General features: G+C 46.6%; 3 protein-coding genes across 17 annotated transcripts in view; 2 read left to right on the plus strand and 1 right to left on the minus strand.

The window, feature by feature from the left end:
* MAPK8IP3 (mitogen-activated protein kinase 8 interacting protein 3) overlaps positions 1–21,787 on the plus strand; it is a 56,449-nt gene extending 34,662 nt beyond the window's left edge. For 7 of the 11 annotated variants that reach the window (XM_026053997.1, XM_026053991.1, XM_026053998.1 and 4 more), the window contains 22 exons: positions 2,286–2,343; positions 2,722–2,874; positions 4,349–4,430; positions 5,570–5,700; positions 6,268–6,324; positions 6,675–6,845; positions 8,122–8,248; positions 8,839–8,934; positions 9,166–9,327; positions 9,959–10,124; positions 10,563–10,748; positions 11,362–11,548; positions 12,331–12,453; positions 12,723–12,803; positions 13,332–13,399; positions 14,234–14,382; positions 14,473–14,644; positions 14,778–14,891; positions 16,252–16,290; positions 18,042–18,221; positions 18,462–18,605; positions 19,129–21,787. In XM_026053997.1, the coding sequence (XP_025909782.1) occupies positions 2,286–2,343; positions 2,722–2,874; positions 4,349–4,430; positions 5,570–5,700; positions 6,268–6,324; positions 6,675–6,845; positions 8,122–8,248; positions 8,839–8,934; positions 9,166–9,327; positions 9,959–10,124; positions 10,563–10,748; positions 11,362–11,548; positions 12,331–12,453; positions 12,723–12,803; positions 13,332–13,399; positions 14,234–14,382; positions 14,473–14,644; positions 14,778–14,891; positions 16,252–16,290; positions 18,042–18,221; positions 18,462–18,605; positions 19,129–19,250 (2,768 nt within the window). In that variant the 3' untranslated portion in view covers positions 19,251–21,787. Of the gene's footprint in view, positions 1–2,285; positions 2,344–2,721; positions 2,875–4,348; positions 4,431–5,548; positions 5,701–6,267; positions 6,325–6,674; positions 6,846–8,121; positions 8,249–8,838; positions 8,935–9,165; positions 9,328–9,958; positions 10,125–10,562; positions 10,749–11,361; positions 11,549–12,330; positions 12,454–12,722; positions 12,804–13,331; positions 13,400–14,233; positions 14,383–14,472; positions 14,645–14,777; positions 14,892–16,251; positions 16,291–18,041; positions 18,222–18,461; positions 18,606–19,128 lie in introns of all 11 variants that reach the window. The other 4 variants (XM_026054001.1, XM_026053996.1, XM_026053990.1 and 1 more) reach the window with 3 other exon arrangements.
* Positions 21,788–22,973: 1,186 nt separating this feature from the next.
* On the minus strand, positions 22,974–24,678 carry MRPS34 (mitochondrial ribosomal protein S34). The gene is made up of 3 exons (XM_026054124.1): positions 24,322–24,678; positions 24,209–24,251; positions 22,974–23,380 (listed from the first exon to the last, which is right to left on the minus strand). The coding sequence occupies exons 1-3, from the start codon at positions 24,637–24,639 to the stop codon at positions 23,106–23,108; spliced, it is 636 nt and encodes a 211-aa protein (XP_025909909.1). The 5' UTR covers positions 24,640–24,678; the 3' UTR covers positions 22,974–23,105.
* Positions 24,679–25,684: 1,006 nt separating this feature from the next.
* The window catches only part of GLYR1 (glyoxylate reductase 1 homolog), a 25,907-nt gene continuing 25,805 nt past the window's right edge, over positions 25,685–25,786 (plus strand). For 3 of the 5 annotated variants that reach the window (XM_026053859.1, XM_026053860.1, XM_026053861.1), the window contains exon 1: positions 25,685–25,740. In XM_026053859.1, the coding sequence (XP_025909644.1) occupies positions 25,703–25,740 (38 nt within the window). In that variant the 5' untranslated portion in view covers positions 25,685–25,702. The remainder of the gene's footprint in view (positions 25,741–25,786) is intronic. The other 2 variants (XM_026053862.1, XM_026053863.1) reach the window with 1 other exon arrangement.

Here is a 25,786-nt window from a genome sequence, read left to right on the forward strand (position 1 = left end):
TGTTCACCCTCCATCCCTCCATATGTGTGTCATCACCTCAGTTGATTTTATTTGTGATGATGTCACCTTCCCAAGAAGCAGGAGGCTTTTTATACCTATACCACTTGTTTGGGGATTTTCTTACTTTTTTTGATGTAGTTGATTATCCACTTTGATGCTTCAAACTCTCTACCTGGGTGTGGGAGCTGCACAGTGTAGGATAGCTCTGTGAGATATGGCTCTGTCCACACCTCCCTCTTCAACCACAAAGTGAAGGGTTCCTCTAATCACTCCACAGTGTTTCCTTCCAAGGCATGGGTAGAGCTTGGCCATTACAGCCTACATGAAGTTGTCTTATAATATTTGCTGCATTTCCCTGTGATGGCTCAATCCATTTTGTCCCTGTAAGACTTAACCCCTCACACTGCTCACTGGTTAAAGCATCTGGCCGTGACTGTGTTGCATGCAAATAAGATAGAAACTGTTGTGATAATAATGGCTTTTGAACTTAATGGCTTTTAAGTCTGGGCTAGTAACTCACCTACCTCCTCCGTGTTCTTTTCTCTCCTAAAGATAAACCCAGAGAGTGTTTGCTAACTTGAGAATGAGAATGGAAGAAAAATTGGTCTCCCTCTTTAAAAGACAAAACAAAACAAAAAAGAACACCTCCTCATGTSCCTCAGCACCTGGAATTTATCTGTGCTGTATTAGAGTTTTAAGGGATAAATATTGATTCGGCCTTTTGTAGAATCAGTAAAAGAGAATAAGAATGTTGTTTAATGAACAGATAATCTGTATCCTATGACCTCTTGGTTCAAACAACGGCACATCCTGTAAAACAAAAGGGAATATATAGCTCATTCACCTTCCTGTTTCACAAATAAAGTTCTAGTTTACACTGTTCTTATTGTTTTCCACTATTTTGCTATTTGCAGTATTCCTTGACACAGCGTCAAAGAACATATTTCCTGAAACATCAAAGTGATTAATTATCTCTACTGATTTTTTAAATGTTGTTTGAAAATGCTGCTTCTTATTCATCCGTGCTGGGAATTAGCTTTTGCCATCATAAATTCATCCCATCTTACTGTGGGAAGAGGATCTGTATGTTGGAGTGTTGTGATGTGTTCTCACTTCTTGTGTGCTATCATGTTTCTCTAACTTCCATTTACTTCAAGTTTATGTTGTTTTTTATTTCACTGCAAAAAATAATCAGTGAATAATTGATGGCTAAGAAAAAAAAGATATCTTTTCTGTAAAGGAAGAGATAGTTCAGGAGGGTAGAAGAACTTCAGCACAAACTGTGATGGTTGTGAGACGACTTTGTGCTGTGGGACCTGTGCTGAGGATGAGCTGCACCTCAGCACTGTTCCTGAAAAGGAGAGGGCTCTTTGCCTTCCATCCTCAGGTGGCCTCTGTTCCCTTTTGTAAAGTAAAGCTCATTCTGGGAGTCAATGGGTCCCTGCAAGTTAGAAACAGTCCAGTTGTGCATTTGCTTTCCAAATCTCCTTGAGTCTGGTTTTAAGAAATTCAGCCTTCCCACTTAGACCCAAATTTTTCTGAGCACTCGCAACCCTGATGTGCATATTGCAGTCATCATGTTTGTGCGCAAGGGGAAGTGCCATGCACCTGATGTTCTGAGTGAGGGTTGAGGCTCCAGGTTTATTTAAGCAGCAACGAGAAAGTTGCCAAAGGCCAACAGTAGAGATGCGTAATCTGAAATCCTGGTAAAATTGCAGCGTTGAAAGGCTGATAATGGGAAGCCTTTCGTGTATACAAAACTGGCTACAACAACCATGATCACAAATCTGTGCTGAGAAATGGGAAATTTGGCGTATGCTAAGTAAGAATTCAAAGTACAGTTGTGCAGATATGGCCAGCAATTTGGACAGTGTTCTGCTCTGCGAAGAACTCGTGAACTTCCAGCTTTTTTCTTTTAATAGTGATGGAGGATGGTTGTAATAACTCATGGCTGATCTGGGAGTCATTGACTTAGCTTCCCTTCAGCATTAGTGAAGACTTCACCAGCATTAGTGAAGTTTTCTCTTAATGTCTCTGAAGGGAGTAAAAGACTGGGGAAGAGACTAGGCCTGCGTTTGTGCTCTTTAGAGAAAGAACAGGTGGGTGACTTTGCTTGTAATGCATGATCTTCCAGCAACAAGCACCCCACTCTCCACAGCAGAAAGAGGAGYGTAGGGAAGCCTGACAGAAGTGTTTTTCCTTCCTAAAGTGAGAGTCAGTCAATGCCTCACAAGTTTCCGTGTTTCTAGGAAAATAGATGAAAACTGCCTGGATTTTCTTTACAGGAATGGGAAAAGAAGTGGGGAATCTGCTGCTGGAGAACTCACAGCTACTGGAGACCAAGTAAGAAACTGCTGCATGCTGTCAATTGCCTGTCTAGTTACAAATGAACTATCATCTTGAAGATGGTCTTGGCCAAAACTCTGTTATAGTGGTTATCTGCTAGTATCCTGCTATCTTCTTATGGAGTGTCTGGTGTTGGTCTGTCAGTCAGGATACAGGACTGGACAAACCTCATCCTGACCTATTATGGTGATTTCTAAGTCATTCTGCAGATCCTTGACAAAATCAACATTTCCCTGAGTTCTAGCTAAATGACACTATTTTAATAAACTCATTTCTAATCTTTGTTATTTTAGTTTATTTTAGTTTTGGGTCTCTATTAATGAGTAGCTGCAGGTTATAGGCATTATTGCTTATTTTTCCTTTCACATCTTCAAGAAATGCTTTGAACGTTGTGAAGAATGATTTGATTGCCAAGGTGGACCAGCTGTCAGGAGAGCAAGAAGTGCTGAAGGGAGAGCTGGAGGCAACAAAACAGGCCAAAGCCAAAATGGAAATCAGAGTCAAGGAACTGGAGGAAGAGCTGAAAAGGTGAGTGATTTCCACTGTTCCAAGGAGTTGGGAGAACTCGAGTGATAATTCTGGCTACTCTGTTAGTTTCATTCCTTCTTCCTCAGACTTGAGTACTGAAATTCAAAGTATCTCACAGAGGGTTTTAAAGGCAGATGGTAGGTGGCTGGGATGTGTGTGTGTTTGTTTTTAATATTGTCCTTATTTGTTTGGAGTGAGTTATTGAACCTTAAAAACCTGCAGAACTCCCCCCTCCCCCATACATTAGCATTTCTTAGCAGCAAATGCAAATCCAGACTCCCTGGAGTGAACCTCGCAGAAAAGAAAACTGTAATTAGACAAACAAATTCAGAGGGAGATTTATAAAAGAATAGCTTTTGAGGAAACTATCCAAATCTTGATCCTGGCCGCAGCTAGGATAGTTCCGAGAGGTGATTAAATGAATGCTGATTCATTTAATGAAAGAGCCAATGCATATTTTGCAAACAGTATTTAAATGTCAGTATTGTTAATTATTCCATTGTGAGGAATAATTTGTGAGGAATAGGAGTGAGGAAGAGAGCAGAAGAGATTTCGAGTCCAATGTGGGTAGCATTTGAAGGGATCCCACTTCTTATTTTCTGCTCAAACTAGAGAAATTTTAGCCTGAATGTCTGGCAAAGCCTATGATCATATCACATCCATAAAGCTAAAATTGCCCAGTAGGACTCAGAGCAACATGATTGTATTTTGACTGGCTCTACACTGTGGTGTGAAATCTTGAATCAGAGAGCAGCGCTTAATTTGCAGCTGGAGTCTGCCAGGATACCTGTTATTCTCTAATTTGAACACAGCATCACCAAGAGTGACACAGACGAGTTCCTCCTCATTGTTCAAAATGCTTGAGATGAAAATAGTCTCACAGGCAGCAGACATAGAAGCAATTTCCTGAAATGTCTTTTTCAGCATCTCATCTTGTAATAACGTAGTAGAGATCCAGGCTTTTAACTGACTAGTGTACCTTTTTAAGAGGTAAGAGTGATATTTAAAAAGAAATTAAAGGTACTCAGAAAAACACTGTAAATATTTTATTAACATATATTTGGTGTTCTGTTCCTCACTGTTAGAGCATATTGTTCTTCATATTTGAGAATTTTTGGCTGCTTTGAAAAGAAGCAGTGCAGAAGCAGAAATTAAGCCAGGATTTTGACTGCTCAGAGGTCAGTTAAGATCTAGGTGAAAACACATGGTGTCTCCAAGGTAGATAGTGACCAGTATTTTGGGGCCTAGCTCTCATTTCACATCTTCAGAGAAATGGGCTGATGTCTTAGGTAAAGGAAAAAAAATACAGAGAAGCTTCTCATTATTTGGAGGTACATCTCATGGTTTGAGCATGTTGCCCTGTAATGCCTCTAGACCTTTTGGTAGATGATCCTCCTCCTGCAAACACCTCCTGCCCAACAGTGTAAGTCACTGTCTCACTTGCTGGTTTGATGCATTTCTTTCTGTTTCCTAGAGTGAAATCTGAAGCAATTGTTGCCCGACGAGAACCCAAAGAGGAGGTGGAGGATGTAAGCAGCTATCTCTGTACAGAATTGGTATATTACATTACTAAAATGCCTGCGGGGAAAGGGGGTTTATGTACTTATCCTGTATTACTGTGTATATGAGTCTTCAGGTGCAGACTGTTCTGCCTTGGTTAATGATGAAGGCAGAGCTGGTCAGCTGCGGGTTGCCTTGATGTTTGGCAGTAGCCAGATGAGAGGAGATCACCCCTACCTATGTTTTTCAAATCATGGTTTGACCAAAACAAATGTGTAATGCAGCGAGGATATAATTTAAAAAATTTCTAGGCTTGCAGGTGGCCACACGAGTATTGGAACTATAGATTTTTCAGGGCTGAATTACAAAAAAAAAAAAAAAAAAAAAGCTTGTGCATATGTGACACTAACTAGTGTCTCTGAACTCTTTGAGCTGTCAGGGTGGCCTAATGAATTGTAAAGAGTGTTCCACTTTCCCTTAGAAATGATTTTACGAAACTATTACTTATCAGCCACTATCAGGACACTTCCTCTGTRTATGTGAAGATTTGGGGCTGTAGTTAGCTAGGGAAATTACTGAACCTGGGAATTTCAAATGTGTGCTTTTATCCATGCTGCATAGTGGTTAGAGGGAAGCAGCTCTCAGCCATATTCTGAGAATGAGCAGGTGAGTTGTGTCATGCCAGGTAAAGAGGAGAAGGTCTTTCTTTAGTTTTCTGTGCCCCGCAGCTTTATCTGCTTAGTGTGTACTAACAGACTGACTCCCTCCTAGTCCTGCTGAGGGGACACATAGCATTTTGTGTTGCTCCCTGCCACTTGTGATTAGATTTGCTGCAAAATCTGTTGCAATAAGACTGTGGTTTCCAAACTAATTGGACCAATGGACCACTATCCACTCTACAGATTCCTTGTGGACCTCTAAAACACTTYAGTGATGATATTTTCTGGATAAAGTTTTCAGTTTGATGGTGTTTCTTACTCCATTTTACATGAGTTTGCTGAACATCAAGAGGTCCATGGGTCATGGTTTGAAGATCACTGGTCTAGAATTAGCACCTCACATGGGGAAGGTAGGGGATAATTAAACAGAAGAGGAAGAGAACTAACAAATATGTTTCTCTGCTGACTTTTCCAGTACTAACATCAATCCCCTTCCATTTTTTTGTTGGCTGAAGCAGTGCTCCTCCCCTCTACAGGACAACATTCCCATAGCTCAGCGTCGCCGCTTCACACGTGTGGAAATGGCCCGGGTTCTGATGGAACGCAATCAATACAAAGAGAGGTTGATGGAGCTGCAGGAGGCTGTAAGGTGGACAGAGATGATCAGGTAAGGCTGGGTGAACAATCCCATTTAGGACAGAACCTGGTCATGTTGAGCCGTGAAGATACTGGTTTGAGAAATGCTGTAAGTTTTTCGGAACTTGTAGATGTTTCTCTTGCATTACACAATTTTTCCTCTCATTCCTGAATCTGAGTGCCAAATCAAGACTAGAGTTGCCRTAGTAACTTGAAGAGACTGAACAGTTGTTTGTCTTGGTGTTTTTTTGTGTGCTAATGAGGCTAGGAGAAATTGTAGCGGGGAGGGTTGCTTTTAACTAATGAATTCTGGGGTTTGTGATTCAAGGGTGCTCTTTTGGTACTGATAACRTTAAGGGGCATTGATAAAACTGGGAATTGAACAAACTTATTTGCACTTAATATGAATGCTGAAGGAAAAGCCTGTTAGGTGTGCTCCCATCAAAGAAGACTGTATATCACTTCCTCTGCTGTGTTTTGAAATGTTGTTAAAATTGGGGTTTTGATTTAACTTCCTTGATGGAAATGGCCTGCTGATTGGCATGAATTTGGGTGGAAGATAGTGAAATTAACTTGTGTCTGCTGTGTTTGTCCTTAGAGCTTCCCGTGAGCACCCATCCGTCCAGGAGAAAAAGAAGTCTACTATTTGGCAATTGTAAGTCCTTTGGTGGTTTGTTTAAGAAAAGAAGTTCCATGTCTATCTTACACATCAACTTCCTCTAGTGTTAATGCTAAAAGCATTCTTAGCCGAACTCTTTGGCTACATGGTCTTCCTTTGTCTTTAGTTAAAATCAGCTCTGCACATTCATAGCAGTTTGGTTTTACAAACTCAGAAAGAGGACAATCTGAGAACAAATACCCGAAATGCAAAAACACATAAATAAAGTAGGACAGTTCTCACAGAGGGCTTAAAGTCCCTGATTTTGTACCTCAGGCTTCCCCTACTGTGAATCTGTGTTGGATTGTCTCCCTTTTCTCTTACTTGTTACCTTTTCCCATCCCTAGCTTCAGCCGTCTGTTCAGTTCATCCTCAAGTCCCCCCCCAGCAAAGAGGACCTACCCATCGGTGAACATCCACTACAAGTCTCCAACCACGGCAGGGTTCAGCCAGCGGCGCAGCCACACCATGTGCCAGATCTCCTCCGGCAGCCGCACGCTTGAATTCTTCCCTGAAGAGTGAGTCGTGGGCTAAGTGCAAAGCCAGATCCCCCAGYAGCTTTACCAAATAGCTACTGGCTTTCTTTCTATAAGCTGTTTTCTAATAGAAAAAGAAAGAAGTCCAAGTGGCATTAAAGTTTCTGACTCTTGTGTTTATCCGTTTGATGTTTCCCTCACCGGTTGCCACATGGATGAACTCAGCAAGCTGGCAGTGACTTTGTGCCCTCAAGCCTTACCAGTGCGAGGCATTGCTGTTCAGCTTGTGATGTTTTCGTGAAAGTCTTTGGAGAATGTGGTGGTAAAGTTTGTAGGAAAGGCAGTGGAATGGGTGGAGAGGTTTACTTTAGAGCATAAATTTATATTTTATAGATACCCATACCCACTGTTCAGTTCACTTCTAGTTGCAATGTCAGAGTTATCATGTGGTATCTGAGTGCTTTCCAGTAGTGCATTAAATAATGTGACCACCTACCATTAGAAGCTGTTTGTTCTYTCATCCTCTTCCCAGGAGAGGAAGCAGGTGCAAGGAATGGTTTTGTTTTAGTGGGARGTTGTTTTTTTGTTTTAAGTRTGTGTAYCCATATATATATRTRTGTGTGTGTGTGTGTGTGGAGGGGGGTTGTTTTGGCTTGGATTTTTGCTGATGTTGTTTGTACCCTGGATCTGTGGTATTTTAAAAACCTTTTGAGAGCTAGAACTGACATCAAACATCCTTTTTTTATAGTAAAATGTATCCTGAGAGCTCACAAATTGATTTTCTTCTTAGATTTGCCAGTGCAAAGCTGGAGTAATTCTGTTGAAAGCAGTACAGTTTGTGCATATTTTTCTAGTCAGCAGAGGGAATCTTAAAACAGACCAAAAAAAACAGTTGACTGTAGTAAAAAATAGAAGAGCTCTGAATATCTTCTTGATTGAGACATTACATCAGTAAACTTGAAACAGCTAAGTAAAAAGTGGTATGATCTTGCAGAAGGTTGCTTGCCTGTTTCTGAAGGGTTCTTGAAATACAGAAGTAGACAGGACAGTTGTCCAGGTAACAGGGAGTTAGAGGATAGGGTTGGCTAGGTACACTACTTAAGGTGCTTTTTTGTTTGTTTGTTTTGTTCTGTTGTTTTTCCTTGCCTCTGTTTTCCTCCATCTCCTTTCCGCTTGTGCAAGGGTGGATTTGTTTTGCTTTGTGTTCTCTGACTTCTTGTCCATTTTTCCTTCTCCCTGCTATGGCAACATGTCCTTGACCTCCTGCCTCTGATTCTAACCACAGATTGGGAAGTAACAGTGTCGTTTCTCTCCGCAGCGACTGTACCTCGTCAGCCCGTCGCGAGCAGAAGCGGGAGCAGTACCGCCAGGTCCGGGAGCACGTGAGGAACGATGATGGGAGACTGCAGGCCTGTGGCTGGAGTCTCCCTGCCAAGTACAAGCAGGTAGGGACCGCTCCCCTGAGAGGCTGAGGGGAGAGAACATGTCATGCTATGTATAGTGATGTTAGGGAAGATCTAATTCTTTAGCCTCAGTTGCTAAATATTCCAGTTAGAAGTACAATATCCATGATCTATCTGTATGATAATTGTAGGCAGAGATTAAATATATCCTTTTTGTATCTGCACCTAAGTCTATAGAGGGGATGCTTTTTTGCATGAAAGGTTCTGAAAGAACCTAACCCAAAACAGAAGGAGTTAACGCTTTTCATCTAGACCCCAATACTTGTTTTTGTTTCTTGTATTATTCTGCCTGGGCTTGTGCATGGGATATTTGTACTATGAGAACACTTCCAATCATTTAATGTTATAAAAATGAAAAACCTTCTGTGGTGAGAGAGACATTCTTTCAGGTAGGCTGGTCCCATCCCTTTATGCACTGTTTCACACAAGATGCGAGATGAAGCATCAGCTGCCAATGACACCCTTGCTCAGAGGCTCAGAGGCTTCATTCCAGCTTATTGGTTGTGTCTCTTTTGCAGTAGCCTTGTGTGTAGTGTCTTGTACTGTCTTTCCCTTCTTCTCTTCTCCCACAGCTGAGTCCCAATGGGGGCCAGGAAGACACTCGCATGAAGAACGTCCCTGTGCCTGTGTATTGTCGTCCACTAGTGGAGAAGGACCCAACCATGAAGGTATGTTGTCTCTGCATTCCAGTCCAATGCAGGAGGAGGACATGGAAAATGTGAGCTTCTGTTTCTTCCATGTTTCTTAGAATATCCATATTTAGAGATATCCTTTTGGAGGAGGAGTTTATTTTTGGTGGCTTAGCTCCTTGAATCGTGCTCTAGGATGTAAGAAATCTAGGAAAGAGGGGACTGTAGAGAGGTAGAAATCTTAGTTTAAGATTTCTGTTTCTTTCTTAGCTGTGGTGTGCAGCTGGAGTCAATCTCATGGGATGGAGACCTTTTGAGCAGGAATCTGGGAATGGACAGAAACTGGAACCTGGGCGTGATCCTCTCACCTGTGACCGGGAAGTGGAAGGCGAGAACAACAAGAGCAACCATACATCTCCTGAGAAGAAAAAGGTCAGAAAAGAAAAACAATTTTTTTTTCTCCACTGATTTTTAATTCCATCCGTTATCTGCTCCCATTATCCCCCTTGGGAATCAGTATGATTTACTGACCTGGTATAGTCCATTAGTCCATTTGGTTCAGGAATCTCTTGAGATTCCTTCCAGCTCTGTTTTTTAAGACAGTCTTAAGTTATTTTCAAGAACGAAACTGTAACTTGAAGATGGTGATTTGAATTTTTATTCTTTTTTTTTTTTTTAACAGCTGTATCATAATGTTGTCCTATGGTATTTCTTTAATTAGCTTGCTTAGTCTGTTAGTTTTCGTATCCCACATTCATGGTATTCAATCTGAAACACGTGCTCTGTGACATTAATGAGACAATTTAGAAAAGAAACTAATGACAACACTCCCTTGGCTGAGATTCCAAATACAAGTGCAGCGATGTGGAGGAAATTTGTGTTGCTCAGATTGTTTATTTTCCTCAGCTAGGAGGAGACTTTGGCTCTCCAGAGCTGGCAGTGTGGTCTCTGCATGCACAAATATGTTGAGCATTGTTGGGCTTAGTCTAATCTAAGAGTGAGATCTTAGTCTGATCTGAGTGAGAGGAACACTGATTCTTGTGTGTATTTGCTTTCCTTGAAGACAAAGGAGCTTCATGAAATGGATGCCACATCCAGTCGTGTCTGGATCCTCACCAGTACCCTGTCAACAAGTAAAGTTGTAATCATTGATGCCAATCAGCCTGGTACAGTGGTGGACCAGTTCACTGTCTGCAATGCTCACGTGCTCTGCATCTCCAGCATCCCTGGTAAGTGGGGCCCAGACACTGGTTCCTCTCTGTCCAGGGTCACCTACTCCTATGAGGAGTCACAAACAGTGTCCTTGCTTCAGAACTAACCCACAGAACTTGCTTGAGTAATGTTCCTCAAGACCGTAACACAGATCTTGCCTTCTACTAGGACTATTCTGTGGAGATCTTGATGAGCACTTAGTAAGTGGTTCCTTTGGCACGCGCAGAACGGCTCTTGGGAGCAAGCCTTGCCCAGGTTTGGGAGGGCCCTCTAACTGCCCTGGATGTTGATGAGGGCACTCACCTTGGTGCTGGTAGAGGCTGTGGTGCCTCCCTGGGGCTAGTGAGCTCCAAGGATCAGCATCTTCCATCTGCATGGCTACCTCAGGAGTACTGCTACATTTGCCTTAGCAGTGACTGCTGAATTTATGGGAGAATTTGTTCTTTGCCCTTCAGCGGCCAGTGAGAGTGATTATCCTCCAGGCGAGATCTTTTTGGAGGGAGATGTTAATCCTGAGGAGTCGTCTGGAACAGATGGTGTCTTAGCAGGAATCACTCTGGTGGGCTGTGCGACCCGTTGCAACGTGCCACGAAGCAACTGCTCCTCGCGTGGTGACACACCCGTGCTGGACAAGGGACAGAGTGAGTCTCTGGACATCAAATGTAACATTAGTTCAGTTTTAGCTCATCCCTTAAAAGCTGATGGTCTTACAGCCTCATCCTCCTGACCCCAAGTTCACAACTTGGTAGACCTCAAGAAGTTTCTTAACTTAGTACAAGAACTAAAGCCTCTTTGATACTTTTCCTTTTAGAGCCCCTCTTTCCTCTGAGAGTGATCTGGATCCTGCAGCTAGGTTGTGGTGAAGCAGAGTATTTTGGACAGATGATAAGTACTTRCCCTGCTTCATTTGCTTCTGTTCTCATTTCTTTCATTTCTGGGCCATATCTTGTTGTTAAGTCAATTAACTCTATATGAAAAAGTAWATAATGTTCTTGCGGATTAATGACTATAGTGACAACTTTGGTGAACTTCTGGGGCTTTGTTAGTCATAGATTGTGCCTGACTTCAAAACAGCCTATGTTTTCTTCAGAGCAGAAAAAACTCTGGATAAATTGCTGTCTGATGCAGGTTCAGGGCTTGATTGCCTTATGCAGGCAAGGATAAGTTAAAAATTGAAAGCCAGGTTCCTGTATAGCTTGCTTCYGTCTCAGTCTTCAGCCTATTGTACATCTTGCAATGCGCCGTCTTTTTCAGGTGAGGTGGCTACAGTCTGCAATGGGAAGATCAACCAGTCCCAGTCTACTGAGGAAGCAACAGAAGCTACCGAGATACCAGAGAATGGTACAAGTGAGACCGAGCCTGCTCAGGTCCAGCCTGGGCCACTCACAGAGCATGTGTTTACAGATCCAGTCCCTCCTCAGGCACCTCCTAGGCAGAACAGGTAGGCTGCCCATGTGTCACCTCAGCTCTTTGTGTGCTCTGTTTGCATAAGCTGTAAGTGAAGAGAACCAGCTTGACTTTCTCATTTTCGTGAAGTGCCAATTCTTTTCAGGTTTGTGGCTACCAAGTATTACAGGTGGAATTATAGGGAGAAGAAGAAATGAAATGAAAATAAACATGATTCAACCTGCAGCAGCCTGTGTTGTAACTTTTAAAGAGCAAATATTTGATGTTCCAATGTGAATTTAGAGAATTCTGCTGTTAAGACAGGTCTTGTCAACTATGCAGCATTTAATGTTCCTACCAGAGGAGCTCATCATTTCTGTATAAACTTAGTCTACTAGTACCTATAATACATTGTAAAGATGATGAGAAAACTCACAAATTCTTATGCATAGGATCGAAGTGATGCATTAAGGAGCTATGAGCACCAACATAGCAAATTGGAAATCTTGGATAGAAATTGCTTTTAGAAAAGCAAATGCTGTACGTTAGCCCTGTGTTCTTTGGGGTTGGAAATGAATAGAGAAAATACTGCTTATATGATGGTACTGCTAAACATGAAGTTTGGTTATATAACTAGGAAGTTATATAACTAGGAAGTACTTTTTAATTGTTTTGTGTGACGGGAAATAAACTGCAAATTGCAGATTCAGGAGTCAAGCAATCAAATAACACTGAAGAGAAGGAAACTGTGTATGTACAGTGTATCTATTTGCACAGTGCAGACTAAGCATAGATGGGAATTCTTTTCTGATACTAATAAAAATGTTCTCTCTTCAGTGAGAATGGGCAGCAGAAGACAGAGTCAAGCACAGTGGCAACAGATCAGGAATTGAATGGGGATGCTGCTGGGACTTGCACCAGTGCTGCCCCCACCATGTGGCTGGGAGCACAGAATGGCTGGTAGGTGCCCCAGGAGCTGGCAGAACTCACCTTGGATGTCCTTCAGGATCTRCTTTCCAAGCCCTCACACCTCTAGTTCATTTTACATTTCTGGAGTAAGAAAGCATTCACTCATCAGTCATTGTTTTGAGCACTCAGCTCATCTTGGGCACTGTGGCATAATGTCACTTTGTACATTCTTTTCTTACCAGAAGAAGAAAAATAGTCAAGCTCTGTCAGGCAGAAGATGTGGGGCTATGTTACTAACACTCTCTGATTTGTCTTTGCAGGCTTTATGTGCACTCTGCTGTATCCAACTGGAAGAAGTGTCTGCACTCAATAAAGCTGAAGGATTCTGTACTTAGCCTAGTGTAAGTGTGCACGCTTAGGGACACCGCAGGGTGACGTTCAGTGCTTGAGCAATCACTTGATGAGGGTGGCCCTTCTGTCAGTCGTCATTTTTTTTTTCTTGCCCTTCTGAGGCACATTGGGAAGCCTCATCATGAACAGCTTTTTCAATTGCAGACCCGACCTAGTTCAGTGAATGAGGTACTAAATGAGATTAGCAGTTCTGGGAAAAAAAYAAGTGGGAAGGAGAAAGTCAAATTTCACAAGGGTGTAAGTTGGGTGTTATTTGTTGAAATTGATGGAGTTCATAGTGTGAAGGAGAATTTAAGTTTAATGAGAAACTGAGGGATTATATTCTTACTACAGAGAAGATGAAAAGGTATAAACCTTAGATCCTTCTAAGGGTATAAGGCAGGATGATTCTAAGGGTGKAAGGAAGGAAGGAAGGTGTAAGGAAGGGTTAAACTGAGTAGAAATTGTAGTGAAAACATAAAAATGTTTTGCATCCCTTCCACAGACTTTTATAAGTATTTACTTTTCTGTGATTTCAGGCACGTGAAAGGAAGGGTCCTTGTTGCTCTGGCAGATGGAACACTAGCCATATTCCACCGAGGAGAGGGTAAGAGAACTCGGAGAAAAGCAAGCTTGGCAGTAAGTGTGATGAACTGCACTGCGTTGAGGAAGAAGGGTGCCAGCTTGCCTGAACACAGATACATGCTTAAATAAGTAACTAACTGTTATACAGACATAGGCATATTTTTACACCATTTCATGAAATTTCCTAGATAAAAATAGGTGTTTATGTACTTCATAATATATGGAGAATGAATATACAACACTTCTAGGAAGTATTTGCTATGAAACAAATATGCTGCACAGTTATCAAGTAAGTTTGATGCATTTGGGCTGTGTGGATGGTACTGTGCAATCACAGATCACTGGTAAAATGCATGCACAGAGAGCTGCAAACAGCTCAGATGTGTGGTATCTGAGCAGATCCTCTGCACAGTGCACATGAAATAGGCCCATGGCTTCCCAGAGAAGTAGGAGCCTGTATTAGTGACAGAATCAGTCTGTGCGTATGCACAGACATAGGTGAGTTTCCACAGAGTCATCTTGAACTGTCTTTTTTTTATTTCCGTGTTGGTTTTTGTCATGATAGTTAGGGAAAACTTTTTTTTTTTTTTTAAACAACATAAAGGATGTTTAAATTAACCTGATTTGGGGACCTTTCAGCCCACCAAACTAATCTTTTATCATTGTGGTTTTGGTAAGTACAAAGCTTTGCCCCAGGTGGTATTATGGATTCAAGGCAAATTCACAGGCAGAAGCAAAATAGACTTGAGCCTTAGCTGAGCTTGTATAACTCAGTATAAGGTGAATGTTTCTGTTGTGTATTGACATCTCATGGAAGATCCAGTGCATCTTTCCTCCTCATATTTTTTCGCTTTAGATGGTCAGTGGGATCTCAGCAATTACCATCTAATGGACCTGGGTCACACTCACCATTCCATCCGCTGCATGGCTGTCGTGTATGACAGAGTCTGGTGTGGCTAYAAGAACAAGATCCATGTCATCCAACCTAAAACAATGCAGATTGAGGTAAGAGAACAACTGCACAAAACAGAGTATATGTCTAGATAAGTGCAGATTGTTCATGAACTCGCATTTATTCACCCTTTGGCATTTCAGAAATCCTTTGATGCTCACCCTCGTCGGGAGAGCCAGGTGCGACAGCTGGCATGGATTGGAGATGGAGTCTGGGTTTCTATCCGTCTGGATTCCACGTTGAGGCTTTACCATGCCCACAGCCATCAGCATCTGCAGGATGTCGACATCGAGCCGTACGTCAGCAAGATGCTAGGTGAGGCCGTGGTGATTGTCAGTAAATGGCCTGTTGTTTGCTGTGACCACAGAGGTGTTAGTATTCATTAGGAGACGTTGCCCTGAGTCCTGTGCTCATAACTGACTGTCCAATTCTCGTGCATGCTTCCTAGGCACTGGAAAGCTGGGCTTCTCCTTTGTACGGATTACAGCTCTGCTCATTGCTGGCAACCGCCTCTGGGTAGGGACAGGGAACGGTGTCGTCATCTCCATCCCGTTGACAGAGAGTAAGTGGCATTTATCAGAGATTCTTCTGTGAGTCTCCCAAGTAWCAATGCTTGTTATCTATGCACATGGCTCTGGCTAATGCTTCCTGGATACTTTCCCTCTGAACCTGTAATCATGGCAATATTTGAAGAGTCCTGACTATGGCTGACCTCAAGCTTGGTTTAACACTTCCTTAATTATAGGATTAAATGTTGTGTTGGACAGATTCAAACCCAAGTAGATAATTGCTACTGTCCCTTTCAGTTTGGCTGCTGCCCCTTTCAATTCAGCTGAATCTGTTTCCTCCTCAGGGGACCATTCAAACCTCCACCATCCATAAGGTCTTCTCTTGAGTGTAACCTTGACAAGGCGTACAGATGTGAACTGACTCTATAGCTGCTCCTGGGGAACAGGAGAAACAAAACTTAGAGGAGTTTTYCTCTAGAGGAGTTTTCCTCCTTCCTTGTATTCAAAAGGAGGCTATGGRATGAGAAATTACTGGCAAGACCTCTGGGGGAATTTTGCATTGAAGTAGACATATAAACATCTCTGTGACAGTATTTTCCAGATACTGAATTTAGGAAAGCTCCATTGAGTCAAATTAGGACTCAGTTGTTATCAAGTCAAACAGAAATCAGTACTGAGCTAAATCTGAGCTGGTGAGGAGACCTGTCAGTGGTAGTTGACAGGCAAGTTTCTACTGCAGGAAGGTTAATTGAAGTTCTCAGTAATTTTGTTCTGAGAACAAGTCAGAGTTGAGCTTTCCTTTGCAGAAGGTTTGTTTCATGGTTTAATGAAGTATGATTTCAGGCAGAGAAGCAAACGAGTAGAGCTGTATAAAAGGAGCAAACTTGTTCTAGTTCTGGAAGTGGGCACTCAGTTTGCCTCCTCTCATGCCTCCTCTATGGGGAGCTGGAGATCACCAAGGCCAACATCAGGAAGCCAGTGATGCCATCCTCTCTGTGCACTGTAATCTCAGTGTCTCACTACTGAATCCCTGTTTTAATCCCAGTCTTTCTTGGGGCTGCTGCAATAATTCTGAGTAATACTTGTTTCTTGCTGTAAACCACTGACATTGTCTTTTGGGGCTTCTATAAAACTGTGGTTGGGATACAGCTAGTTTTCACTAGGAATTTTAGCAGTGGGTCTTTGTGATCCTTTCCTGTCTCAGATACTGCATCTATCCTTGTAGGATAAGAATAAGATAAGCAAGAGTAGTGTGAATATAAACTGAACCTATAGCTCCTGTTACAGTTTTGCTAGGTTTATAGATTTCTGTTGCTCCCTGCATTTTCTCCCAGTAATCACCTTTTTCTTCTCTCCCATCCTGCCTCTTTCTTCCCGTGCCCCTCTGTGTTCCCACTCCTTGACTGTGCCTAGCTGTAGTCCTCCACCGAGGCCAACTCCTTGGGCTCCGGGGTAAGTCCATTGCCTCCTTCCTTCAGCTCTCAACCCTTTCACACCCATTGACCTTTGAAATCACTTGCCTGCCCTTCCATTCAGTTCTCTGCAGCCATTTCCCTTGTCACTCTCTCATTTTAAGTTGCAGAAAAGCGACCAGATGCGCTAATGAAAATATTCTCATTCCCCATGGCTAAAAACATTGGCATCCATCTCACCAGCCATCACATCTATTTAGTGTGACGAGAATACTTTACTCTTCCTCAGTAGTTCCCTTATTTTGGTAGGCTAGGTTTTGGATGGGGACTAGCTCTACCTGTACTATAAAGTTTATTTCAGTCAGCTCTTTCCAGGGGTAGGCTGCTCACTGTTTCTTTCAAGGGTGCTTTTCTCATTAGTTTCCAGGGCAGTGACAGTAGCTGCTGTGGTACTTTCCAGCTGTGGATAATCAACCAAGACTTTATACAAGAAGGACTTCTTTGAAACATATTACAAATTGCTTGCTTTTGTGCCAATTAWGGTAGAATCAGAGCTCACTGTTCAGGTTTATGCTTAGGTTTACCCCAGCCTCTCCAAGGTCAGGTATTTTTTCTCACTGAAAGACATTTCTGTGACTGCCCAAGGCKGTTGGCAGCATATTTCTCCTCTGTTTAAAGCATCTGATGCTGGCTCACTATTAGGAGCAAGATACTGAGCTAGGAGACCAAGCTACAAGTACTAGCCCTGTCTGACAGTCAGATGAGAACATCCAAATGCAGCTGCTCACAGCAGCACAAAGGTGCAGAAAGCTTTTTTGTGGGGGGGATCTTCCATTTGCACACATTGACTCTCATTCTCCTATCCAAATATCTGTGCCTTGTCTCAGCATCCGGGCTTGAGCCTGCTAAGTCAGTCGTCTTTGTTTCTTAGGCCCTTAGTAACTGAAATCCATCCCACGTCAAAATACAGAATTATTGTCAATTAAGCAAGCAATTTAGTTCTCTCTAAAAATAAACCAAAAGCGAAGGCCTTTTTAATGGTATTTCTCTCTTTCTGATGTGGGTGTATGTGAAGAGAAATCAGCTCCTGTTCTGAGCCCTCAATTCTTTGTTCTGTTTCCTGTGAGTGGCACCATGATACTGTCAGTGCCTGGACCTGAACGGTGTGGGCCCCTGAGCTCAACCTGCAGTCCCTGGAAGTTGTGGATGGAGAGCACCTTGCGGGAGGTGTTCCTTGCTTGAGAGCTCATCATCTGGTGTGGCAAAGGACTTGGAACCCGAGCAAGTTTACTGATTCAGAAGAGTTGCAGTAATTCTTCAAGAGCGAGAAGGACAAAAGCCCTTATCATGTCATGGGGGCAGCAAGCGCTTCTGGTTACCCCACAGAGTGTGAAAGACTAAGGCTGATTCCTAGGACAGAAGGCAATTGCTGCAGGTTGGGTAGAATTGCTGCTGGAAGAAGCATTTATTGGGACACCCTAGAAACCTTGTGTCTCGTGTGCTCTAGAGTTGCTCCTAACTCACTATCTCCAGGGATGTTTACCTCATTTATAGCCTCATTAGTAGCAAACATTAAATCTGATGGGAAATSTAGTTTGTTTTAATGAGTGGGTGCCCAGCACATCAGGGAGATGGACTGTGTGGTCCAGTGTCGTTTTCTGTATCACATTCCTTACACAGGACCTTTAGAGACCTGCAACTTTAAAGGTTTTCCTTCATGTCTCATAAATGTTCTCTTTGATCTGTAAATGGGACCAGAATTATCACAATGTTCTTCCTCCCTCTTCTCAGCCAACAAAACCTCACCCACCTCTGGAGAGGGCAGCCGCTCTGGTGGAGTCATCCACGTGTACGGCGATGACAACAGTGACAAATCAGCCAGCAGTTTCATTCCGTATTGCTCCATGGCTCAGGCACAGCTCTGCTTCCACGGCCACCGGGATGCCGTCAAATTCTTCGTTTCAGTGCCTGGTAAGGATGAACGTGTCCCTTCCTYGTGTAGAGTCCTCCACTGTGGTCTGTTGAGGGGCTGGAGCTGCTGGGCAACAGGAGRCTCTCAGCAGCATTTTGATCTCCTGCTCAGACACAGTTTAGACTGCAATAGGTTTCACCAGCAGAAGGGATTGAGCTGCCTGGTGTGGAGTCTGTGTGATTGTGCCGAGCGTGCGGGGCTCGGGCACAGGCACTGACTGCAGCTCCCTCCCGTTCCAGGCAACGTTCTAGCCACCCTCAACGGGAGCGTGTTGGACAGTCCCTCGGAGAACCCCAGTACGGCGGCCAGCGAGAGCGAGGGGCAGAAGCTGAAGAACGTCCTGGTGCTGAGCGGAGGGGAAGGCTACATCGACTTCCGCATTGGTGAGCGCTGCAGCGGGGTGCGGGGCTGCACAGGGGCAGCAGTCTGCACAGGAGGCTCCCTGCCTCGGCACCCTGCTGCCAGGGGAACAGCGGGTGTTTCCTTGCATGACACAGGGCTGCCAAGCTCTGCTCCTGTCTGTCACTGCCACRCAGGCTGCAATAATGGCTCTGAAGAGACTAAAACGGTGTACTAAGAGCTCCAAATACTGGTGTCCCACTGTGGCACTTGTGGCACTCTAGGCCATTCCATTCTGTGTCATAAACACCGGCTTCTCCAAACTGAGGAGTGGCAGATTTCCCTGCTCCTGGAGGCAGTTTGTTTTGTTTACACAGGCTTGCTTGGGAAGACCACCCTGTGGTTATAAAGGCTCCTCTAGGCATCAAGGGAGGTTTTGACTGGTGCTGTCTGTGATCAGGCTGCAGTGGTCRTGCAGCAGGGGTATTAGCTTCTTGTGAAGGATTCCAGAGCAATGTCACTTTGTGTTTTCCTTCCTGCCTTTTTTACTTGGTTTTCTCTCTTCAGGGGATGGAGAAGATGATGAGACAGAAGAGAATGCAGGAGATGCCACCCAGGTGAAGCCAGTACTTTCCAAGGCTGAAAGGAGCCACATTATCGTGTGGCAAGTATCATATATCCCTGAGTGAGAAATTTTCCTTTCCTACCAATGTAAGTCTCCCTCCTCCCACCTGAATGCCAAGATGTACATACAGAACTCCTGCATTATACCTACTGCTGGAAACCGACCCCAGACAACTGCAACGGCTCCTGCCTTGGACTGTGACCCCCTTCTAACCTCTGAACTTGCAGCTTTCATCTTGAGCCCGTGCGCTTTCTGCGTGCTTGGATTATTGTTCTGCTCTGGAGCTGGCGTCTACAAGGAGAGAAATGGCAGCTCGTGGATGAAGTGAAGCTTGGAGCCAGAACGGTGCAAACCCTGTGCCCAGGGCCCAGCAGCTGGGTAGGTGGTGGGGTTCTCCAGCAGGTTGCCTCATTCCCAGCTGCATGAGAAGCAATCACCCCAGCAGCCCCACCAAAGCAGTGATGGTGAATCACAACTCTCCAGCACCTCAGAAGAAATCCTTTCTACTTCACCAGTGGAATTTCCACCTTACCCACTCTCCATAGGGTACACAGAAGCACAGGATAACATCCCAAGGACTGAGAACAGCCAGGCCCAAGCCAGGAACCTTCAGCAGGAAGGAGTGTCAAGGTTTTGGAACTACTCTTGCTATTTGGCTTGAGAGGGTAACAGTGTCGTGAACAGTTACCACGGGGAACACATTCTTTGTACAGCAAATGGAAGGTCCCTCTCTGCTGTTGCTGCTGTTGTCTTAGCAGGAGTGTTCTGGGTGCCTGTGCCCAGCGAGGGCTGTTCGGTAGGGCCAGATGGAAGACGGGTGTTTCACCGCAGAGGCCACAGGGGCCTAGAAATCTGCAGTGGCAAGAGGCTGCTGGAACCTTGTTAGAGAACAGAAAAGTCAGCAAGACTTTTAACTCCCCCTTACAAAAATATCAGGTAGGAAAATCTGAAAAGTTCAGTGAGAAAGCTGGCTCTGTTTAGTATTTGTTGGCTTTTAAAATACAGGCAAGGAGGGAGCTGTGGTTGTGTGTTAGTGCAGTGAAGTTACCCTGACTCGTGAGGATGTGCCCCATTCTGGGAGCTGCTGCTGTTTGGCGTGGAGATGTCTCTCCTCCTCCACCCCATAGCAGGGAGGTTGGGAAGGACTGTGTGGGTGCAGTCAAGGTAGAGAAAGGCTGGGTCTTGCCTGAGGCTGCACGAAGGAGGCCAGATCTCCTGGCCTCTCTGCCTGACGTGACAAGCACTGATGGGCCTTGCTACTCAACAGGGCRAAAGCTGGAAGTGTCTCACTCCCGAAAAGGATGGTGACCCCTGAGGGAAATGCTGGCTGTCCTACTTGGGCAGGCAGTGCTGTGAGGTTGCAGGAGCATGTCCTGCTTGCAGGAGAAGCAGGGCCAACAAGAGCAGTTTTAGGCTAGAGTGCTAGTTCCAGATACAGAGGTAACCGTTTGTCCAACACGTGTCCCCTTCCTTTCTGACCATGGAAACAGCCCTGTGTGCAGAAGGGTGAGTCCTGCTTCCCTGGAGCTCCCCTGTTGGATGTGGGGGGCAGTGATTAGCAGTGGATTTGGGGAGACTGGTGATTGTTTCTTCCCTGAGCTAGGCAGGTCTGGGGCTCGCTGGGGTATCTCAGTGCCAGCGGCACACAGCAGTGTCCAGGTTCAGCAGCACTGAGATGATTTACTGGTCCGCAGTTCCGGGAAAGGCCGGGGCACCTGCTCTGCCCAGGAGGCCAGGGCTGCGTGCCCGGGGAACAGAGGCCTCGGCCACCGAATGCACAGGGGCCCTGTTGCCCTGGCTGCCAGGGGCAGTGCTGGCCTCAGGATGCGCTGCCTCCTGCCACCACCAGGCCCTGGGGCTGCTGCTTTGCTGAGGGATTCCCTGTGCGGTGGGAACTCCAGCTGCTGCCACCCCTTTCCTGAAATGCCTTCTGCTGGGATGGGCTCCTTGGGTTGCAACACAAAGTGCTGAAAGGTTAGCAAGAAAACAGACATTTAGGCAGCAGATTCCACAAACATCTAACAGTTCATGCCAAATAAGCTTCCTAATTTGAACTAGTTTAAGGGAGAAAAAAGCCCTAGCTGCTCCCCTCTCGTAGCTCTGTAGAACTTTCCATATGAAAACACAGAAGTGCCACAGTTACCTCTTGCTGTTTGTTCTGTATCTGGTTTTAGCAGTCAGGGTGACACTGCTGGTTGCCTGTTACCCAGCAGCCCCAGGTGACATAAGGAGATGGTCTGTGGCCTCTCCCAACAGGTTCCTTGCCAGTTTGATGTGTATTTTCCTCCAAGAGAAGCACATGTTTAAAAGGGGGTGGCTACAGCTAAGTAAAACCAGCCACTTGCTGTCACATTCCTCAGCATTTGGTGGTTACTGGGCAGCAAGGTGAAGAGCTGACTGGCTTCAACACACTTCCCTGTCATATCTCCACTGTGATGTATGTAAAGTATCTTGTATGTTACAAAAGGATTTTAAAAGTGTCTTAAGGCCTGTAAACTCCGCTGTTCAGTCAGAAGATGGCATTCTGTAAAGAGACTGCTGTATGAATACGTCCCCATGCTTCGTCCCCTACGCTATCAAACAACGAACCATATCTGTTCTGTATGTAATAAATGTGTTAACATCAGCAAGCGCCTGTGTGCTGTGTTTGGGGCACAGGGCTTCCTGCTCAGGCTGTAGAGAGGCTTTTAAAAGGCTTGGCCTGGCAGTGAGCCCAGGTGGTCCCTGTTTAGCTACCACTGTCTCCAGCTGTCCTTGCTGCTGGTGGCGGGGTCCTCTTCAGTTGGGGCACCAGGTTGAGCACCCAAGTCTTGCCTTTTGGAGCTCGAGTTGGCCACGTCCCCTCTCAACACGAGCTGCTCCGTGACGGGGCGCGTGGGGTCAGTGACGCTCAGCGATCCTGCCTTCGGGGGCCGAGTCCCTCCACCTGTTTGTTCATCCTAGTCTTGGCAGCATTTATATGAGTTCATACCTGTTGTATAGAAGTTAATTAGTTCAAGGAACGTATGCAGCAATAATAGGGAAGGAGCAACAGGAAAGCAGTGAAAATGATTGTGAGTAAGGCTATAAATAGGAGTGTTGSCAGTTGTCAGGCTTTAAAATAAGTTGCAGGAAGCAGGTTCCCTTGCCATTAGCTTCTGAAATGATTTTAATGTCTTGACAAGCCGTGGCTGCTTCCTCATTAGCTGCCTTGCCTGTGGCTCCCTAGGGCACTTGAGGAAAACTGCAGCTGACAGCACCTGGCAGCATCGATTAAACCTGTCATTGAGTGCAGCAGCTTTGAGCACAGTGCTCAGCTCACATCCCTTTGAACGCATCACTCGAGATATTCCAGGGCTTGGTGCTCAGAGTCTACAGCAGCGAGAGCCGAGATGGCACCGACTGTCCCTGGCTGCCCTGACAGCCCCGTGTGTCCCCAGGAGCAGAGCCGGGGGCACCAGGAGGCAGCTGAGCTGCCCCTTGCAGGGCTTGGTTTCCACCAGGCCACTTGTGCGTGGGCCCTCAGCAGCAGCCCTGGGGACTGTCAGGGAGGCCCCTTCATCCCTACCAGCATCCCTGGCTGCTCTTCCCAGCCTGGCACCCACTTCCAGCAGGAAGGAGCATCTCTGCCAGTGGAATAACTAGGGCAGCCTGGACTTGAGCAGTAGTGCCCACCGTTCCCCCTCTCCCAAGCTCCTGCCTGGGAAGCCCCACACACAAAAGAGCACAAGAGAAGAAAGAAAGAAGTTATGAAAAAAATCTGCATGTATTTGCATATTCCCTTTCATGGGAGGTCACTGTACATTCTGAAAAGTGAGAGAAAGTGAGTTGAGAAAAGCTGGGTGCCCCATACCACACGGGCAGATGTACCTCCTGGAGGAAACTGATGTGCTTCTGACCCCCAGCAAGAGCACGCGGGGAGCTGGGGTCACACAGCTCTTTACACTGGTGTCCCTTCAGCTTTCTGCTTGGCGCCCTCAGGGCRAGCTGTGCCCTTCTCCAGATCAAGCATTGGCTCTTCCGTGATGGGTTTTCCTTCCTTCTGCCACTGAGCAAGGATCATGGCTCGGAGCAGAGGCGGGTATGGAAGGTACCGAATGGTCTCTTGGGGCACTGGGGTGAATTTCTTGAAGGCCTCCTCCTCGTGCTTGGGCACCAATCGCCAGTCGTGGTACATGACTTTGTCGATCTCTCTCAGCTCATCCTCGGTTTTGCCTGAGAAAAAGAAGATGAAGTGAAAAACGCCATCAACAGCAACCGCCCCCTCCAGGGACTGCAGCAAGTGAGGGCTCCCCAGCACGACTGCTGCTAGAACTGGCAGTAGGTTTGGAAAGGGTCACACCATATTTTCACTGCTACAGTGCATGATCCCACTTCTGTCCACGGATATTAAAACAGACACAGACTGAGAAGACTATTAAACAAGCTGCTCTATGGTTGATTTCCTCTTTTAATTTGARAAGTCACTTCATCTCTCACTGATTCAGTTTTTGTAGGCAAAGAATAAGAATAATTTCTCTCTACCATAATGAAAGCTTATAGGAAGCTTGATGACATATATGTATACATAAAACTTTGAATGAAAAGTATTTCAAGAACTCTACTAATATCATATTTCTAATATTAAGCAAATATTATTTTAAAAGGCAAATTTATCCATCCATCCTCAAGGGTGTGCCATTCCAGTTTATTTGCCAACATTACTGATTGTTTTACCCYAGTTTCCTCCTGCTTTCACTGTGTCCTACCCATGAAGTTTAGGGATGCAGGTCAGCTCTGGCACCCACCTAAGCCTGTCAGAGCAGCAGCTTTTCCCACATCAGCCTGCACTGTCTCTCCCGCAAGATTCTGGGAAGCGTATTCTACATAAGAGTTCCACTCACCATTAGAAACCGAGCTTCGGATTTTTTTGTTTTCCATTAACAAAATCAAGAAGAACAAACCTTCCTAAGTGAGAGGGCGGTTCTTCCCCCCCCACACTTCACTCCCCTCCTTAGGACCGTTTTCTCCGGGCTGTTTCTAGCAGCAGCGAGCCGCCCTTACCTCTGAAGGTCAGGTATCCCCAGGCCCTGCCGTGGTCCATGTTCTGCAAAGGAAAGAGGCGGCGGTTGGGGCCGGGGGGCGGCGCGGGGGGCGCGGGCGGCGCGCGGACCCACCTGCGCCGTGTAGTCCACCTTGACCTTGGCCACGCGCCAGTAGCAGGGCTCGGCGTGCTCGCTCAGCCACGACTTGCGCGTGAGCACGCGGCCCACGCCGAAGAGCGGCAGGCGGCAGAGCAGCGCGAACAGGCGGCTCTCGCGCCGCGCGTCCTCCCACGCCAGCACCGGCAGCCGCTTCTGCGTCAGCGGCCGCCGCATCGTCTCGTAGTCCAGCGCGAAGCGCTCCGAGTCCCGCGGGCGGTTCTTGAGCGCGCGGTACTCGCGCACCTTCTTGGCCATGGCGGCGATGGGCCGGTACAGCTTCTTGCGGGCCATGGCGCCCGCCCGCCCAACCCAGCCGAACCGGGCCGAACCGGGCCGAACCGGGCCGTGCCTCAGCGCCCCGCAGCTTCCGGCGCGGCGCCCGGAAGTGCCGCGGCCTCGCGGGTCCCGCCCGCGGCGAGGCGGGGCGGAACGTTTGTGCTGCGGCCTCGGTGCCGGCGGAAGTTGAGGCGGGAGCGGGTCCGCCTCGCGCCGGGCCCCGGCCCCCGCCGCAGTTTGTGCTCAGTTAAACCCGTCCTGTTCGGCTCCCACCGCCCAAATACCGTGTCTGCACGGAAAGAAACCGCCCCGTTCTGCTAYTGCTTTAGGGAGCTTTAAGGATGCCCAGACGTGGAAGTCAGCTGCTGACAGCTGTCAACCACTGCCAATGTTGGGAGAAAAGGAGGCTGGCGGCGGGAGGATGGCAGAACAAGCCACACGCCGGGTTTAAAGGGCTGCTGCTGCTAAAACAGGGGCTTTCCTCCTAGCGCTGAGAACGGGGAGGGAGGGATTGCAACGTGGAGGGCAGGTTGGACTAGGCAAGTGGCTAACAGTGGTTGGAACGGGGTACTTCAGCCCGCCCAGCTGTGGCTGAAAGGGCAGAGGAGCTAAAGGCGGTGGCGCAGGGCACGGCACGGGCGAGGCGCGCGGCTGCGAGGAGCCGGCACGCAGCGCCAGCCCCGGGCTCCTGCCAGCCCCGGGCTCCTGCCCGCCCCGGCGCCTGCTCGCAGGTCTCCATGGGGGCCCACGGGGGTCGTGCGGAGGGATGGAAAACTGCGAGGAGGGAAGGGGGAGGCACCTCCTCAACGGCCGCCATCGCCACCGCTCCGCGCTATCGCGTCACGCGCAGCGGCTGAGTGACGTCACGACACGTCCTCACGCTACGTCACGTTACGTCACGCTCAGCGCACCAATCAGCACCGCCGTAGTAGTCACGCCCCGAGGGAGAGACGCGGAGCGTCCCGCCGCCCCCACGTGACGAGGGCCGCCCTATCGCGTGGGCCGCGCCCCGCCCCGCGGCGGGCGCCGTCCTTCCCGGCAGGCGTTGCGCCGTGCGGCTGGTGGCTGTGTCGGTAAGATGGCGGCCGTGAGTCTGAGGCTCGGAGACCTGGTGTGGTGAGTGGCGGCGCGGGCCGGGCCGGGCGCGGGAGCTGCCGCGGGC

This window comes from Nothoprocta perdicaria, unplaced genomic scaffold (assembly GCF_003342845.1).
Source record: "Nothoprocta perdicaria isolate Ctin4 unplaced genomic scaffold, notPer1 scaffold_12, whole genome shotgun sequence".
Classification (NCBI taxonomy): Eukaryota; Metazoa; Chordata; class Aves; order Tinamiformes; family Tinamidae; genus Nothoprocta; species Nothoprocta perdicaria.